A 19537-nucleotide genomic window follows, 5' to 3' on the forward strand; every position below is an offset into this window, starting at 1 on the left:
ATTTACACATATTAGTTTTACTGGTTCTAACACCTTTAAAGTGGACTAGTTATGCAGTGTCATTATTGAGCAATAGTTCATGGCTTTTATCACACTACTAAGTGTCTCTCAGTCATCAGGTCTGAACCACAGGGAAAATAAAATCACATTCAAAGCAGAGATAGGAGGATTCATGTAGTGCATTAATCTGAAACAACAGTTGAGCTATAAATTTATTAGGCTTTAGCTTATTTTGTAGTAGTTTCATATCCAGACAGCGCCTGCAGATCTTTGGTTTTATTAGTCAGATTTGCCAATAAAGTATAGTCATGAGAACCTCACTAGTTTAAGACACAATCACCTCTTACATTAAGCAGTGTAATTTCTGCCACATTCCTGACACTTCAGAAGTACCTTTTCTACAGGATATCCCACAACAATTTCATCATCCACTGCCAGAATCACGTCTCCAACTTTGATACGTCCATCCTGGAAAAACATAAAATAAAAAAAAATGAATTATGGACGCTACTCCAAAAAACATTCTTCATTCCCTAATCAGATTTTAAACGTTCTCACACCTTTGCAGCTGCACCATGATCTGTTAAGCTTTTAATAACTACTCCATTAGTTGTGTCTTCTTCACTAATGGCAATTCCAAAGCCTCCTTGATCCTGGAGCAAACAGAAAAATGCAAATGGTTAAGTACTGTGACATCAAAATGTTAGAATGCAATCACTAAAGACTAGTGAAGTCTGCTGACATATCAAGTCTGAGGTTTCACAATGCACCAATATTTTTGTTTTAAACTATTTCTGGAACAGATTCGGCCAAACAAACAGTATACTGAGTACCAACATAAATCTGAAACACTTCTAAATTCAAACCCATTCCTTTGAAACTTATAAGGTAAATTGTGATTCAGGTTTTACTTTGAACAATTAGGGTATTGATTTTACCTGAAGAACCATCAGTAGAGATTGTTATAAGAAGCTGGGCAAATAGAACAATAGAATACTTCTTCCAGAGACACAAAGCAATTAGCAAATCAAAAACAGATTTTCTGTGAGAAAACTTTGGGGTCCGTTCCCAACCAGGAAGAGTAGATCTCTAGAAATCACTTTTCCAACTTCTAGTAACTAAAGAGACTGTTTGCTGTAAGAGGGACAGCATTACAAAAATGAATACCTTTTGGATAAAAATATGACTGATGTAAATTCAGTACACACCTTAGGAAGTTCCACATACTGAATGTTTTTACATGAACTCAAGTCAGAAAATGCACTCAGGTTTGCAACACTGATGTCAATCTAAGAGCAAAATAAAATGCGATGTAAGTGACTATATCCAACATTTTGCAACAAAACAAAGTAGTGTGCAAATATTTAAAGTGAGTCTGCTCATTTTCTAGTTTCACTTAAACTTCTAAAACTCTAATTGATGGGAAAATTAGACTTACTCCATAGTACAGAAGAATATATAATGAAACAAAATTGATGACAGCTGTACTAAATTTAGCAACTTTAATAAAATCTCACTTGTTTTTCTATGAGTTTACTTTTCTTTTACTGTATTTACTAAGCAGACAGGATCTTCCTCTATCCAGAACAATGTTAGTATTTTGGTCAAATAAGTAAAACAAATATTTACTTCACCTCTTGATGTTGAAGCGTCCCTGAAGCACACTGTGAAGCCTCTACTGACTTTGCAGGGCAAACAGCCATCTGATTTACTGCATCCTTGTTTCTGCAATATATTCAATTACAGAATGTTGTAGGAAGGAAATAGTACTGCTCCATATTTCTTAGGACAAGTTAAAGTCTGGTTCTTAATTTCTGGCACTCACAATATTTAATAAGACATATTTAATAAGTAGTAAGATTGTCTTCAAAAGCACATCTCTGTTACCAAAATTAAAAATAAAAAACACAGTGTGAAACTTGAGCACATTGAAAGCTAAACCTTTTCTGCCAAACCTTTAATCAGAACTTACCTGATAAATATTACTTTTACTTTAGATGGTGCGCATTTGATTATTGAAGAAGCGTTCTGATGAGTCCTTCCATAAAGGATTTGGCCATTTATCTAGATAAGGAAAGGCAGAAATTATTTATATAAATAGTTTAATTCCTTACACAAACTAATTTTTAAGCCTTAAATAATTCCATATCCCTGACTAAACAGCAACTGCGTAAGAGTTATGTTATATCCTACTTTCACTCCCTTCTTTCAGTAAAAATATTCACCATAGTTTGACTTCAGACTAACACTGTCACAGTGCTAAAAATGTCATTCTCTGAGTTATATTGGGTTAACTCAGCACAATCTATTTTCACTTGCCATTGACCACTTCATGACTGATGAGGTGATTAAGCAGGGCCATGGGAAATTCTAACCATAGAAAATAAATGAATTGCTTATATCCTGCAAGGAGATTGCTATTCTTTATTAAATCTCAGGCACTTTGAATCCCTGAGCCAGGCACTTTATACACAGAAGTCTGAACACTGGTAATTTAGCAGAGTTTTAAACTAGATTTGATGAGGAACAGGGAAGGGAATGTAGTAAGGAGGCTTCTTCTTAAAAGGTGAAGAGGTACATAATCCAGCTTAAGTGCCTCTACACCAATACTGGCAGCATGGGTAACAAGCAACAGGAACTGAAACCAGTTCCTCAATTACTCCAGAATCATGCAATTCAAAGTCTACAATCTAGCTAGACTCATAGAAACCTGGTGGGATGAATCACACAACTGGAACATTTCAATCAAGGGCTACAACCTTATCAGAAGAAAGAGGCTGGGAAGAAGGGGCAGCTCAGGAGCCTGTGGGTAAAAATTCAGGACAGCATCCATGAGGGACACCTTGTGGCTGGGGTCTACCACAGGGTGCCTGATATCTGTGAGTCTGTTGACTTCTTGCTTGAGACACAGAAATCACCATGCTTGCATGCTTTCATCCTGATGCGGGATAACAACCCCAGCACGTGTGCTGGGAAAGTGGTTCAGCTGACTGCAAGCAATCCAGAAGACTCCTGGAGTGCCCTGAGGACAACTTCCTGGTCCCAGTATTGGACAAACCAACCAGAGAGGCATGGTTGCTTGGACCTGGTGCTCACCAGTGCAGATAGGCTTGTTAGAAAGATTGAGACTGGAGGCAGCCTCGGCTGTAGTGACCACGCCCTGGTTAAATCACTGATCTCAAGGAACATGGGCTTGGAAAAAAGGCAGAGTCTGAACTGATCTTTATAATACTGGACTTCCAGCTGTTGAAAGAATTAGCAGATGAGATTCTGTCAGAAACTGTCCTTAGGGACAGAGGACCTCACCAGCACTGGTAGGTTTTTGAGGATGCTCCATCCCCATGGGTAAGAAATCAAGTTATGCAAGCTGTAAACCAACATGGCTAAACAAGGATCTGCTTCTCAAACTGAGGAGTAAGAAAGAAATGGATAACCAGTGGAACTAGGGACAGATGATCTGGGAAAACTACACAGATATGGTTTGGATGGGTGTAGAGATGGGTTTAGGAATACTAAGGCACAGAAGAAAGAGGCTTTGGCAAGGGATGCGAAGAGATATCAGAATGGGTTCTATAAGTATAAGGGGTCAGAAAAGAAAGACCAAGGAGAGTGTACCTCCCTGACAATCAAGAATGGACAAACTGGTGACAATGGATATGGAGAAAGGTGAGGAACTCCTAAAGCTCTTCACCTCAGTCTTCAATGACAGGCTGGCTTCTCACATCTCTCAAGTTACTGAACCTCTAGGTGGGGGCTGGGAGAAGCAAAGCCTCTCCCACTGTAAGCAAAAAGCAAGTTTGAGACCACTTGATGAAACTGAATAGGCACAAGTCAATGGGGTTTGATGATCTGCAATCCAGGTTCCTGAGGGAACTGGCTGATGTAGTTGCCAAGGCACTCTCCATCCTACTTAAGAAGTCATAGAGGTTAGGTAAAGTCCCCAGTGACTAGAAAAAAGAAAACATCACTCATTTCTTGAAAGTGGAGAAATGAACCTCCAGGAAACCACAGACCACTGAGCCCCATCTCTGTACCTAGGAACATCATGAAGCAGATCCTCATGGAAGCAATGTTAAGGCACATTGAAGGCAAGGAGATGATTTGAGACAGCCAGCACAGCCAGTGACATCTACTTAAGCCTCTGTAAGGCCTTTGACAAAGTTCCACACAATGTCCCTCTCTTCAAATTAGAGAGAGAGATTTGAAGGGTGGACTATTTGGTGGATAAGGAACTGGCTGGATGGAGGCAGCCATAGAGTTGTGATCAATGGCTGCATGCCCAGGTGGAGGCTTGTGACAAGTCAGGGCTCTGTCCTGGGACTGGATGTCTTTAATAATCTTTAGCAATGAAACAGATGAAGACATCAAGTGTACCCTCAGCAAATTTGCAGATGACATGAAGGTGAGTGGTGTAGCTAACACAACATAAAGATGGGGTGCCATCTGGAGAAATCTAGACACGCTTGTAAAATGGACCTGAGGGAATCTCATGAGGTGCAACAAGTCTAATTACAAGGTCCTGCACCTGGTTTGGGACAATCCAAGATAAGAGTATGGACTGGGAACATTGAGAGCAACCCTGTTGAGAAGGACTTTGGGATTCTTGTGAATGAAAATCTGGACATGAGCCAACACTCGAGGCTTACAGCCCAGAAGGCCAATGACATCCTGGGCTGCATCCAAAGAGTTGTGACTAGAAGGTCAAAGAAGCTCTACTCTGCCCATGTGAGACCCTGCTTCAAGTATGGCATCCAGTTACGGAGTTCTTAGCACAAGAAAGATGTGGATCTGTCAGAGCAGCTTCACAGGAGGGCCAGGAATATGATCAGAGGGCTGGAGCACCTCTCCTGTGAAGGCAGGCTGAGAGAGTTGTGGTTGTATAGCCTGGAGGAGAGAAAACTCTGGGGATACATTACTGCAGCCTTTCAGAACTTAAAAGGGGTTACAAAAAAGAGGAAGAGTAACTTTTTACGTGGAATGATAGGGTTATGACAAAGGGCAAGATTAGAGAATAGTGACGTACTGGAACAGGTTGCCTAGAGAAGCTGTGGATGCTCCACCCCTGGAAATGTTCAAGGATGGACTGAATGGGACCAGAGCAACTTGATCCCATGGTTGGCAACACAGGCCATTGAGAAAGACTTGCAAGTAGATGACCCTTAAGGTCCCTTCCCATACAAGCCATTCTAGAGTCCACACTTATTATCTGAAGATGTGACCTGGCAATCTTTTTTCCATTCGGCAGAGCAGACTAGTCACTATAACACCTTGAAGTGCCTACAATTCAGACAGGAGAGGAGCTATCAGTGTGAATTTGCAGACTAAGGCCATTATTTGTTTGCATTTTATTAGTTGCATTTTTTCTTGAAAAAATGAAAAAAACTTTTCAGTGCTGAAGCTAACTGAAGAAAAGAGAAATGATTGAAAAAGGACAGTTTGGACCTACACAAAGGGAAAGCAATAAAATGCACATAGGTAGCACTAACAAGAAGCAGAGACACAGCAAAGCAACCAACGCAAAATACTGTACTGAGGGCTGAGCATAACACCAATCACCACCTATGCAAGGTGTGTGCACCAGGCATGGTCACAAGGATCCTGAGCCCTGTCCTTTACAGTAGAGTTCACAACCCAAATGCAGCACTCCCTCCAGTGCTTGCCACAGCATTATGAAAAATACAGGGTCAGGCTGCCAAGTCAGGGGGATGGGACATGACCCTCAATAGCTGATAGACAGCTACTTGGGAATACAGGGAGCAAGCTCAGATGTCTCCTCCCAGAAGAGGGTGAGGGACTTTCTTAGCATTAGTCTGCAAGTTTATAGTGTGGACAGTAACCAAGAAATCACAAGAGGATAGCTTCAGACAGATGTGTGTCCACATGTTTTCAGAATATTCCACCTCTTCCACATCAGGATTTTAAAAACAGATGCTTCAAGTGAACTGTCTCACAATACTGGAGCCTGCAACAAAGTTCCCTCCATGAGACTTGGTCCACGGTGACAAAAACCCCTTTAATTTTTTTCCTAGTCTGCAAATTTCAGCCTATATAATTTACTTTCTCAATGTCTCCCTCAAGCTTTGTTTGGATTCACCATTCCCGCTCAGTTCCACTTCGCCAGTAAATCCTTAAACACTTCGACATATAGCTTTGAAGTTACACAAAGTAATTCTGTGAGGGTAATGTTACCTACTGCTATCAGAAAGAACAGGAAAAGCTATAGTAGAGAATACATCTCCAAGTATCATCAACTGGGCTGTGGGATTTAGAAACATAAATTATGCTCACACATGTACTTGAAATGTTAGTTGCATGTTTAGTGGTTCAGTCACTCCACTCTGCTAGAAAACAGCACCCAAACATATAATGAGTTAGAAGTCCAAAATAAAAATAGATCTGTTCCTGTTTCCCCAATTTAATTTCCACATTCTGTGTTACACAATATAAAAATATTCTGCTATTATCACACTTGTCATGAACAGGCAAGTAATTAGAAAGTCTAGAGTACTCCACAGATGGATGGATTTGAGGACTTCAATATTTTTCATGGCCTGCAATTCAATGCCCTTCCAAACATCCCAGTAACTCAGAACAGCTGCTGTCGCACATTTCTATTCAGCACACCTTCATTCATAATTGCAGAATCTTCTGAGTTGAAGGGACCCACAGGGATCATTGAGTCCAACCGTTAAGTGAATGGTGCATACAGGGATCTAACCCACAACTTGATGTAATTATAACCAGGAAAAAATCCACTACACCTATTTGGCATAGATCAGAAGGAAAATCTTATAGCATAGTGATATGAACTTGGATAAACTTGGGATTTCAAAGTCAACTGAAAAACATACGTATTCAGCAAGAATTTGGTATTTGAAGTCAGTACATTTGGGCTTCAGTATAAATTGCAAAAAACTCACCTCTAGCAACTCATCTGCAACCTGTAACCTGCCATCTTTTCCAGCTGCTCCATTTGGATCAATTCCCACTATGAAGACACTCATCCTGGATCGGTCTTTGTTCCCAGCAAGACTAAGTCCCAGACCTGTCTTTCCTTTTTCCAGCTCAATCATGTGTAGCTCCCCTGGTAGATTTCCATAGCGCTGCACGATCTTTTCTAAATGTAAAAGTGTGGGTAGCAGAGGTTGGATTTACATTAGAAAGCTTCACAAGTCACCTAGACAGTCAAGATCAGCGCTCAGTGTGCAGTATCTGACAGAAGAAGCCCAAAATGGATGAATAAATTTTCTTCTAAACTAAGCCTTAGGTGATTTATAATAGTATCTCTAGCTTCTTGTTTTCTTTATACCTTCAGAAAATATTATAAATTTTCTTTAAAAAAATTCATACACAAAGGAAATAATCTTCTCTCCAGTAACACTTTCAGGTAACAAATAAAATCATATTGATCACTGCCAACAGTTACTTGGAGTATACTGAAATTCTTCAAGTAGTCCTACATTGAACCAGAACCATGGAGAAAAAAAAAGATTGCAGTGCAATAAAGAGAAAGAAATGAGTTTTATATTTTACTATGTGCATGTGACCAAGCACAACTAAAATAGCAACCTTAGCACCCAAATTATGATGCACATGAGAAAGAAACAGTTCAAACTGGATGCCCCCACACCTGTGTCTTTTTTACAGTGCAGTTTTAATACTAAGCATTTCAAGTATTATCACAGGAAAAACTTACTCCAGCTGTAACCGAACTCATCCTCCTTCTCCACATCTTCTGGGACTCTGACAGAAGATGACTGTGCAATATCAGAGCTCATTCCTGAAAATGCTGAGGGAGGGGGCAGAGGCAAGTTACAAAGAGAAGTCTTTTCTGGCTCTGTATCAGACTGACCAAATGCCTGTGGAGAATAAGAAAAATGAAGTGGCTGAGAAGATGCAGGCTCTCTGTAAGGCAAACTAGTACACAAAAATGTCAAAATGGCAATGACTATAGCTTCAAAGTTTCAATATCAAGCAGCTGAAATTCTAAATTAATAACAGCACACAGAAAGGCAGAGAGATCAAAGACAGAAACAAACACCAGGCAAGGTAAGAAAAAACATCACTCCAAAATGTATCTGGAAGCAAACAACTCACAGTAAAAGCCCAATTCAGTAAAGTTTTATGTGCCACTTTATGTTTCAGAAAAAGCCTCTAACAAAGACTCAAGTGCTTTTGTTCTTTTGTTTTAATGCCAGATTTGTAAAAGATTTATAACCAATTTTAAGAGTCATCACATATAATTTCCTCCCATCATTATGCTTAGGAAGCCAAACATGAGGAAAGAGAAAGTAAAAAAAAAAAGGGAACTTTCAAAAATACCTACAGAAAAAAAAAGCAACTGGCATATTAACTGAAAGGATAGTTAAAAACCCAAATTAAACAGATGATAACTGAAGAAATCTATAGTGACTAGACCTTTTCAGTCTCATTTACTAGTTTCCTACAAGCTGCACAGAGAAGATCAAATAAATGAGGATACAGGTTAAATCAACAGAGACAGATACTTGATGTGTTCTATTTATATTCACACAAAGTTAAGAGGTATAAATGCACGACTACTGCAATATAATGGTTAAATGTCCAAATCCACAGCCTTGAAAGCTTCCAGTCAAGACAGTTTCCTTGAGGAATATGGACTCTGATAAGAAATTTCACTATGTGAAATTTGTGTCATTTTGCCTTGCTTGAAGTAAACATGTAAGCAAGAAACCTCTCTCTGAATATCATCATTCTTTAACTTATGTATGCCCAAGAGACCTTGATAATTGGCAGATTGGCTAGTGAAATGAACAATTTTAAATGAAAGCCAAGTTTTTACAGCACTGAAGTTTTCAAATGTGTTGCCCTCGCTTCATAACCCTGTTCTCATCATTTCAGTTCTCACTACCTTCATCAGCAAGTTTGAACACAATATCTGCAATGTTTGAACACAGTATCTGCCTTTAGGTGCCAAAATCACTTAGGTAATAATCTCTTCATCAGAGGCAACAGTGAAATGAGTAACAACATATACCCTGGAAAACTTTATCAGCTTTCAAATTGAAGGTGTTGAGAAACCTGGGAAGTTACCAGTTTAGTAATTTTGAAATTTAAAAAAGGTCCCATGTCTAAACAAAAATTACTTATCTTCACTCTGTAACTACAAAGACACAAAGATATTGCAAATGCCCTATGTCAGTTCTCTCATTCTGCTTCTGCTTGAAGATTTTACTTTCATTTAGGAACTTCTTCAAGGAACTTAACTAAGAAGTCACTAAATCTCAAAAGTGTGAGAAGTGATACCAAAGCAAATACTTTATCTAAGACAATGTCATCCTCCTAAGATGATAACTACTGAAACTGAAGCAACAAAATTCTAGCACAGACATTGTCACCTACCAGAATCAGAGAAGAGTAGAAACACTACCTGGTAACATTAAAAGTTTTTCCACAATCAAAAAATTATGTGTGCACAAAAAGAAAAGTTGGTAATACGTCCACATTGAGGAGGGGCAAAAGGGAGAGAAGTTCTATAAAAACTCTGTTTTTCCGAGGTCTTCCTAGACTTTTACTAAAGCTAAATAATATCCTGGAAAAATGAGGAAATATGGTGCTGTGGTAGGTTGACCCTGTCTGGAGGCCAGATGCCCACCAAAGCTGCTCTATCACTTCTTCAGCTGGACAAAGGAGAAAAAATAAGACAAAAGTCACCCCCCATAGCCTCCCCAACTACCATTTTCTTGCAACACAAATCCAGTTCAAATGTGAGATCAAAGTAGATCAACAAACTTTAGTTCTTAAGTTTTAAAACCAAAATTAACATATTACTTTAGAGGTACTGTTGGTAAGCGACAGAGTCCAAAACCAGCAAAACTTAAAGAAAACATGACCGAAAAAAGGAACAACATATTGGTGTAAAGGATCTCTGGAATATTTGCAAGGCATGGATGTAGGGCTACATCCTGACAAATTAGCACTTTTTAACTGCTGCCACCATAATATGACTGACAAAAAAAAGCATATTTTTTTACCATTGTGAATGCGTAACAACATAACATAATCTGAACATTTTTGAGGTTTAAGGAAATGCTGAAATGGAAGTAAAAGCAAGGTCCTTTGAAGGGGAGTAAAAATTGTGCTACAATGCCATCTGGGGGGAGTGGAACATGTCCTGCCTGCAGAACTCAGCCTGATATATTTGAACATCCAGAAGCAGAAGCCAGTCCCCCCAGTTTACACACACATAAGACTTTTGCTCCCTGAATCGGGCAACATACAGAAACCTAAAAGGCTTTAACTCATGAAATACTTTCAGTGTGCCACACCACAGTATTTCATTTAAAATGCAAAGCATCCAACAATTGCTGAACCCATTTAGCTACCAGGGTCACTCTGATCACAGCCAAGCAAATACTGAAAATCGCAGCAAGTCTGGAACTTGAAAAAATTAAGACATAGGTGGAAAAAGAAGCAGTACTCCAGAAGTTATCACAGTCCATGTACAAATGTACAGCACACATACAGTAGGACCAACTGACGGGAATTAAGACAAACCTTGAATGGTGTGGGAGCAAAAGGGTTAGTTGGGGAACAACGGAAGGTAACCCTAATTGGATTCGATACCTCCTACAGTAACAGAAAACAGCAATCCACATGTTATAGCATCTTCGGCAATTCACAGTAATATGAACCAATAACTCATTTTCAAATACGGATTCATTTGGCTAACTAGACCAACTTTATTAACTTGATTTATAAATGGACAAAAGTATTTAAGGGGTTACTAAAAATCCTGGTTCATCAAAGTTTCTCTCTACACATGAACCTGAGTTCAGAAGAGGAGAGAGATGACAAAAGGCTACTCTTACATCAGTGCTAAGAAAGGAATTATGCATAAACTACAGGATCATCAGGTTTCCTCTAAAAATGCAGGCAATGTTTTTCAGAAATACTTTTAAAAATATAGAAAACATAAGTCATCATTTATGTTACATGTCTACTCCCTTTCCTCAGTACTGTAACAAACACAAAAAGAGATTTCAAAACACACATGCAATTACACACCACATATCATAAGTGTTGCACATTCAATATTTTTGACAACATGGGAAAATAGACAAAAGGCACAATCACTTGCAAGATGTAAAACCAGCTAGAAATTATTTTATTAAATAAAAAATGCATGCATATTAGGATTAAAGTATTTTTATTAGAGGTTAACACTGTTCCCATTGTGAATAACATGCAGTAAGTATGCACTAGCCACAAAAAAAGAGTCTAACATTTTTTTTTATTTCCAAAGACTTCAGCATCCTAACCATGGTGCATGAAAAGAATTTTCAAGAAGCTGAGGGAAAATATTTTCATGAAGTTTCATTAAAAAAAAAAGCTGCAAGACTGTTTTTTTTTTTTAAATGCAAAAATAAAATAGAAATATCAAAGCTGGAATGTCATAACCACAAAAATCCAAAAAGAAATACATAGCAGCAAAAGCCCCTACACTGATGAGAGAGTTACTCTTAGGTATTTTAAAATATATGTCAGGGACATATATTTTAATTGAAAACCTATTCCTTCGGTAGCTCTGAATAGGTCAGCTTTAATGGTTACGATTAATAGATCTGGCATTTTTTAACTTCTCCATAACCTTTCTATGTATATGCATGTCTGCGTCTTTAAATTCACTACATAGAGTTCTCAAGCTCATCAGCACAGCACATAACTCAAACTAGTACAAAAGAATTTAAATGCAGAGAGACAGCAATGGGAAAAAGCACACATAGGATGTTTGGTGAGTGAAAAGATAGTGTGTCATCATCCAACCTTAGCAGTGTTGAACTGAGAAGAATCAGCAAATGGGTTAGTGCTGCTGAAGACAGTTGGCCTACTGAAAACACTGTTCTGCAGAAAAGGCAGGGAAGGGTTCTAAAAGAAAAGCATAATAGAAACTAAGCAAAAAAAACCGTTTTAAATGAACCCTTTTTAATCATGAACCAAAACATACTCATTTAGTTGTCTGGGCAAACCGAACAAGGTCCAAGTTCTGCACTTGCAACAGATATGTGAAATTGAGGAAAACTGTATTTGCCCTGTGTTTCTGATGCTCTGTCAGCAGAGAGGAAAAGCACCAATCCTCACACCTGTTCTGGACCACAAAGTACATCAAGTGCAGACTTACACTGCATTTATGTGCTGTGTATATTTGAAAAATTTTTCCAAACATATGGGACACTTACACATTAATTAATTGTGGATTTCTGCATTAGGATGAACACGAATATCTGTAATAATGCAGCAAGTTTAGTCTTATTTTGAAAACCACAGATCCTCATAATTTGATTTAACTTCTGTGGTAATACACTCACTGTTTATTTTGTAAAAGTGAGGGCTTAGTAATATTAGGCATCTCTAAGCAGATTTCATATCTAATAATAAATTTCACAGAACACTTTGCATATGCACATATGCACGTTTAACTGCCTGAATTTATAGTTTCTTGAAACAAAATACTCTGGTCTTCCCCCAAAGCAAGGTACTTTCTCATTATTATTTAACAGAAAAAGAGTATCATTTGACCATTTAAATTCCTTTCTATTTTGAGATCAGAATCTGCTTAATAAGGAGGAAACAGCTCTGATTTCAAACAGTATGTTGGAAATATACTGTGTATACTTAGAAGTAATTTCAACACTTGGTTGTATCCATCCAGCTATTACCTGTAAGTCTTAGGGCTGTAAATTTAACACTGCTGAAAAACAGTATGGACAGGAATGTGAAAACCTTCCAGGATCATTTATACCACAAGTAATTTAATCAAAAGTTACAGTGCTGCTTTAAAAATTTTTTAAAGTATTTGTTTTGTTAAATTATCCTAAAAATAGTAAATCCATCCCTGAACATTTATTTTCAAATACCATGTTGCAAAAAAGTAATTCCATTTGGTAAGACAACAAATGTCTTTGCCCTACTCTATCTTCAGCAGTGACAAAGTAATGCCATGAATGACCAAAGTTTCTTCACTGTCAAGTCTTTCAAGTCTTGTACCCCAGGCTGCTTCCCTGGGGTACAAGATTTTCTGTATCTGTGATTCCCATTTGATTTTGAATATCATAAAGAAAGGTTTGTGAAAAGTAAATTGTTACTGTAATCACACTTTAAAAATTACATGTTATCTGCATAGAATTTTAAAATATGTCTTGTTGAAACTTTAGGCAATTAAAATAAGCATCACAAACACTTCATGTATCAACAGTACAATCCTAGTAAAATAGGAAACAGAAGTTCAGGTGCAGTCATTCAAAATCTTGCCTTTTTCATTTTGTCATGATGGCACAGCTCTTAAAATACTAGCCCTAATACTAATCCATGCAACAGCATTGTATTAATATGGACTGACTCTTATGATAAAATACGGAGCATTTGAATTTGCCTGAACAGGGCAGTTTAGCATAGTTTTTGCGCAGTCTAGGACAAGAGGAGTAAATGCTAAATAAAGGGAGTTGTCTCTTTAACTATTTTTTAAAATTCAAAACAAAGCCTAAAATAACAGGGGTTTTTTTTCTTTCTGTTATTTCCTTTTTTCAACTAACTTCTATTTAGAATTTTATCCAGGTGTCCAAGATGCTGTTATCAGAAACTAGCTAGCATTTCATACAGCATAATGCTATAACACTACTATGGGACCATTACCACAGTGATATATTGTTTCTTACTCAGAAATACAGAGGGGTATAGGCATGAAACAGACTCGATGGATAACTCCTCATTATCAAAACTATCACTGCCTTTTCACAGACCACTTGCATTATCCAGGCTGTTCTGAAGTACACACAGGCTCTCTCTTAACTACTAAACCTTGCATGAAACAAAACAGAAGAAATGGACTCATTAGCTACATGTCACTTAAAACTGACTGCCTGGTTAAATAAATAGTGCTACCATAATAATTATAGCTCATGTGTGTAGGCAACTAGCTACGTGGGTAACTGGACATGAATGAAAGCAGGAAATTCTTATTAGATAGTAAGATCTTATTATTAAGTACAAATGTGAGCTTCAAAAAAATGAAAATAATAAACATAATGCCATTTATGAAGATCACAACACAATGTTTGGGTACAGGAAGAGCATTTGCAATATTTCTGCTTACAAAGAAACAAGAGTTTGTTAATACAGTCAAGAAATAACCAACAAGCTTAATTTGAAAATAAAGAATAAAGAACCACAATCAAAAATAGCAAAGGAGCATTCTCTAAATAAAAGTAGTGATATAGTAATGGCATCATTTCCATCCCAAATGGGCCTAAACATTCAGTAGCAGCAATTCTCTTCACATCACAGCAAATACAAAAGCGTTATTTTAGTAGTTTGAGTGTCAATAATCAACATTCAACAGAGCTTTTTCATGCAACTTTACCTTAGATGACTGACGATAAAATGGGTTAGTAGTTTTCTGCCCACAGGGAGCAGAAGCTGAAGAAGGGCTATAAAGAGACTCTGGCTGGGGAACAAGAGTTATGAGACAACTAGTAAATAAACATGCAGCTTACACAGACTCTACAAAGAGGAAGTTTAGTTTCTAGTGATGCAAGCAACTTATATTAAAGCACTGTAGCTTTGTCTGCAATGTCCATGCAGCTTAGTGACGGAAAACTTCCGTGTACTTCTAGGTCCTTTCATTAATGTCCACAGAATTTTTTAACAGGTGCGGTATTTCTGCATGCGCTCCTCAGACATGCTGTCAATCTCTAACAGATGGTTTTAGTTAGACTCCTACTCTGCCCCCCAACAAATTATCTTTCTTGAGGCTTTTCAAAATAGTTTGAGGGCGGCGTGCTGGAGGATATTTCCAAATCCAAATCGATTTCATTCTAAATGGAAATAATACTTAAATCAAATCTTTGTTCCTAAAATAGTTGAGATGGCACTTTCAGGATTAAATCCCATTCCCAAATACCACCATCTTGAACATTTGCTTCATCTATTACTATGTATTACATCTCTTTTCACATTCTTTATGCTTACCCTTGGTCTGCTTATAATGCTCTGTACCATAAAGACTACAGGATTGCCTGCCTTCCGTATGGCTTCCACAGCTTGTTCGTGGCTGGCATCTCTGAGGTCAATTCCATCCACCTGTAATTGGAAGGCCTCATCTTAACATCGCAAGAAGCTACAAGAGTCATGAGTCAGTTCTGAGTTTTGGTTAGGAAACTTTGACTAAAACCTAAGCCCGACCCTCTGTTTTTAGTGGACCTTTCTACAGACTTGGCCTGAGGTCCCTCAAACACAGGTTTGGTATTTCCAAGAGCACAAATAGAACATCAAATAAATATTCTCTTATTCCTCTGTTTTAAAAATGTTTTCCAACATTTTTAGTTCAGACTTTGTAAGTTTTCCCACAAGCAATGTAACAGGAGAGAAATGATAATCTGAGGAGAGTAGGAGTGTTTACCAAACACTGCTTCCTGCAATCCCACCTTAAGAAAAAACTATTACTCAGGACTTTACGAGATTTTAAAACTGAAACTTGTTAGGTGCTGGAGAGTCTTTCATGATGGGGTATTAAGCCAGTAGAGTTTTGTTTTATCTTATCTTCTTTCTTTTTTCTTTTTTCCCTGAAGCAAGATAAGATTCATTTTAGCTACTAGACACTTTCTTCAGAAGTTAAATTTTTAGGTCAGAGCTGAAAAGCTTTCTATCTTCTGGAAGAATGCATGTACACAGGACGGCTAAGGATAAATTTGTGCCTGGTTGGTTTTTTTTTCATGTCTGTATATGTATGGGTGTGTAAAACACCCATACATATTTGTCCTGTTATCCAGGGAAGAACAATGTTAAGGTGAGGTTAGCGTCAGTAAAGTATTGTCACAATGACCACAATAAAAGCTAGAAGCTAACACAGAAAGGTTATTTGTTAGTGGCAATTCTAGCACACAAACTTATATGATGAGGATTACCCCTACAACTTTTTAATTGTCTAACTCTACCCTAAATTTAATCATCCAATGCAAATAAGAGAGCACAAAAACAATCTGAGAGAAATTCTAAACCTATGAGGAACTGACAAGAACAATAATAGTTTCCAACTTCCCATGTCTGAAAAACTATATGCACTGCAGAGATGGAAGTTTAGATATGCCACAACTTGAGAAACTGAAACTGTTCATTCAGAAGCAGTCACATTAACACAACATTTTGTTTTCACTCACCATTCCAGTTTCTGAAAGCATCACTGTCAGAGACAATTGCATTCACAAAAATCCAGTTATTTAGATGAAATTACTGTTTTTACCTTTGTGGCCTTCAAGCAAAATTCCACCTCCCAACTTCTTATACACTGCAAACTGTTCCATCCTGTATCAAACTGCACTTTTGGTACCACCATGTAAGTCAAGCCTAGTCTGAGACAGAATCACCAACTCCACCACTCTGCTTTTTGGGCTTCTTACTGATGGATAGTCAGCTAAGGACATCCAGCAAGGTTAAATAGAGGTGGTTTCTATTAGCCTGACACTGGAGATAGGGCAATGTCTGACATTGATAGTCATGTCAGGAGAGATCTGTTCCCTTCATTACGTTCATTCTGCAATATCCTTAAGTGATAAAGCGGAAGTGGCTGCATGAGCACAGGAGTAGCTAAGTAGAAGAGAAATGAAGATGAATTCCACCCTGTAATACCACTGGCTACATTATACTGAGGCATGGGCAAAATGTTCTTCACGTCTCAAGTATCAAACACAGATTTCTTCATGTCAGGAGAAAAAAAAAAAGTGCCTCCCTTAACTCCTGCACATGATGCATAAGAACTATTTGAATCAATTAAGGTTTCAGATGGAAATAATTTTGGCATTCATTTGCATAGTTTGCCATGGCTGTTTCTATTGCTACCCACTGAAAAGGTGCAAAAGGTGAAAAATCTTTTCGTTTCACCAAACTTAAGCTTTTTCCTACACATTCTGGTTTTCAAATAGGCAAGTCAAACTGCTGGCTTTGTAGACCCCTGCTCACAATCAGGCATATGTCTCAGGTTGAATATTCAACTTAACAGGCAGCTGTCTGCACACAAACATCAGCAGATGGTACTACAGTCTGTGTGGCTCAAGCGGTATCAGCTGCGGCAATTGCACAGCTGTCAGCCCACCACACATCCATCCCAGTGACTCCTGAGATACTGGGGGAATTGCAGCAAAAGGCATTCAGATGGTACCTCTACAATACGATCTCCAGTTTTCAGCGTTCCATTTTTGCCAGCTGGGCTGTCTTCCAGGATGTGTTTGATAAAAATCCCTCTCATCACTTCTCCATTGCTCAGGCGGCTTCCCATCCCTCGTCCTCCAACAATGCTGATGCCCAATGACTTGCTAGGCTCTCTCCAGAGTTCGACCCTTTTGTGACAAAAAAAGGACCAGACAAAATTAAAATCTGTTGTGATTATGATAAAGATGCACACTGAAGACACCTGAATTTGCACAATTATTTTGGAAAATTCTTTTGAAAAATTATTTGAAAATAACTCCTCCTTGCAAAGTTTTGTCTTTCAGTAGAAGTTATCTACTGGATTGATCAGAAATTTGGTAATTGAATCTAACATTGGTCAGCTTTTTTGAGTTCTAATAGAAACTTTGAATCCTTCTCTTCATCTTTTTTGACTTGATCCCTGCGAGTCAGCTTGGAATAAGAAGAGATAAATTACTATAACAATCAAGACACTGCTAGACTGTGGAGATTTAGCCCAATGGCAGCAAAAATCAATTGTTAATCACTCCAGCAATGCACAACGTACATAAGTGCAGCAATTCTGTTGCTTTTCACTCTTCTCAAAATATGTTTCAGAATTTTTGAATTTCAGATGATATTTTATAATGTGAAACTAGATCTGCACTTACTTTCTGGGCTGGTTCCAGTTACTGAATGCTGCATTTTGAAGTTCACTTTCTTCTCCCTCCCCCTCTTCACGTTCTGGGAGCTCTGGAAGTTCCCTGATGATAAACACAAACATGAAATTAATTTCTAAAGAATCCACATAATCACTGGATTTTTCTGAAATATGTCATATATTGAATAACCCTGACAGTTTCAGAACTTGTACACTGGATTCAGGTAAGGAACTTCTTTTTCTGATGTCTTTTAGAATCCATACAGTGTTCAGGGATTTCCTGTCCACTTCTTATCTGCAATGAAGTTTCTATCCACAACACAGAACAACAAAGTGCAACTTGGAAATACAACCAAATCAAAGCTAAAGGTAATTTATTGTTTTCAAAATAGAAGAAATTACAACAGCAGCACTCAACTAAACTTACTGCTTTTGAAGATGAATTGCAAAAATCCAATTATTAATCACTTTGAAATTTTGGACAGTAACTGCAATGAATTTTTAAAATTGAAGGAAAAGAACGACACAATTTATTCTTTCCAGTTATGTTCTGGAAAGACCATAAATACCAAAGTCTTATGTTAGACACACTTCAGTATTTGTGGCAACTCATAAATCCAATTGCAGGGTATTTAAGAGAAATTTAGGATGAAAAGGAATTCAATCTCCTTTCTGGACAGACCAAACAGACTGGTAAAAATGCTTAAAGATTTGCTAGTCAGAGCAAAAACTGTATTCTTAACAGCTTTTTACTGTTGTGGATGCTGGTCTGAAGAAAATCATCCATCTGTCATCTCTTCTAAAAAAAAACTTACCTTCCCAAAATGTGCAAGGTGTATGGAAAGAGTTACCCTTGAGAGCTATTTGGGAGAAAGCTGTAAGCCTTTTGACTCACCTGACAATATGTGAAGGAAAAAGTTCAAGTGGAACTGTTCCCTCTGTCTGTTGTCCCAGACTGGCCCTGTACTCGTCTAAATTTTCTGCTGGCACATATGTAATACTGCAATAAAATGGGACATGATTAAACTAGCAAGGGGAACACCAGTCATCCCTTTAATGGATGTGAGGTATGGGTATAAGGAAGCCACTCAAGATATTTTGCTGACTTCAAAACAACAGTGCTGGTATGTTGGGAATAAGCACTCACACAAATCCTTTGCGACTCTGCAACAAGTACAAATCTATAGTCAAATTAGGTAGCTGAACAGCACATAATTTTTTGTAATTAAAGTAAATGGTGCTTGAACAGTGACAGAAATGTAACAAGAGACAATCCAGCTCCATTCAAAACAGACATTCCTCATGCAAAGACAAACATTGAAGGATCTGTGAGGTTTGAGGCACCATTATCAACCTTAATGACTGCTGAAAATGTTTCTGAAAGTTGGCCTGTAGGAGGTTTTGTGCTTTTATGGGTGGTTTTGCATTTATTTTAGATTTCTATGCTTTTAGTGAAGAATATTTCATAGGGTTGGACATAAAAATGTGTTATAGCACACCACCTACGCCACAGGCACCAATCCCCTGCTCAACTCCTTCCCCCAGGTCTTCATGCACTTCCAACCAGTTTAGGACAATCAGACAGTCGTGTTTCATCAGAAAAATGATATGCAGACTTCACTTGATGTTTGAATGCCAGAAAGAGGTCAATAGACTGGGGAGAATGAAACAAAGAGG

The 19537-nt window shown here is 38.0% G+C and overlaps 1 protein-coding gene across 12 annotated transcripts in view; it reads right to left on the bottom strand.

The window, feature by feature from the left end:
• The window catches only part of MPDZ (multiple PDZ domain crumbs cell polarity complex component), a 92866-nt gene that overhangs the window by 15243 nt on the left and 58086 nt on the right, over window positions 1-19537 (bottom strand). For 11 of the 12 annotated variants that reach the window (XM_084225868.1, XM_084225866.1, XM_084225872.1 and 8 more), the window contains 11 exons: window positions 18756-18860; window positions 17871-17963; window positions 17192-17369; window positions 15007-15117; window positions 7697-7859; window positions 6921-7117; window positions 1973-2064; window positions 1635-1725; window positions 1209-1289; window positions 561-653; window positions 394-468 (listed from right to left, as the gene is read on the bottom strand). In XM_084225868.1, the coding sequence (XP_084081994.1) occupies window positions 394-468; window positions 561-653; window positions 1209-1289; window positions 1635-1725; window positions 1973-2064; window positions 6921-7117; window positions 7697-7859; window positions 15007-15117; window positions 17192-17369; window positions 17871-17963; window positions 18756-18860 (1279 nt within the window). The remainder of the gene's footprint in view (window positions 1-393; window positions 469-560; window positions 654-1208; window positions 1290-1634; window positions 1726-1972; window positions 2065-6920; window positions 7118-7696; window positions 7860-15006; window positions 15118-17191; window positions 17370-17870; window positions 17964-18755; window positions 18861-19537) is intronic. The other variant, XM_084225873.1, reaches the window with a different exon arrangement.

Source organism: Fringilla coelebs, assembly GCF_963513975.1.
Source record: "Fringilla coelebs genome assembly, chromosome: Z".
Classification (NCBI taxonomy): Eukaryota; Metazoa; Chordata; class Aves; order Passeriformes; family Fringillidae; genus Fringilla; species Fringilla coelebs.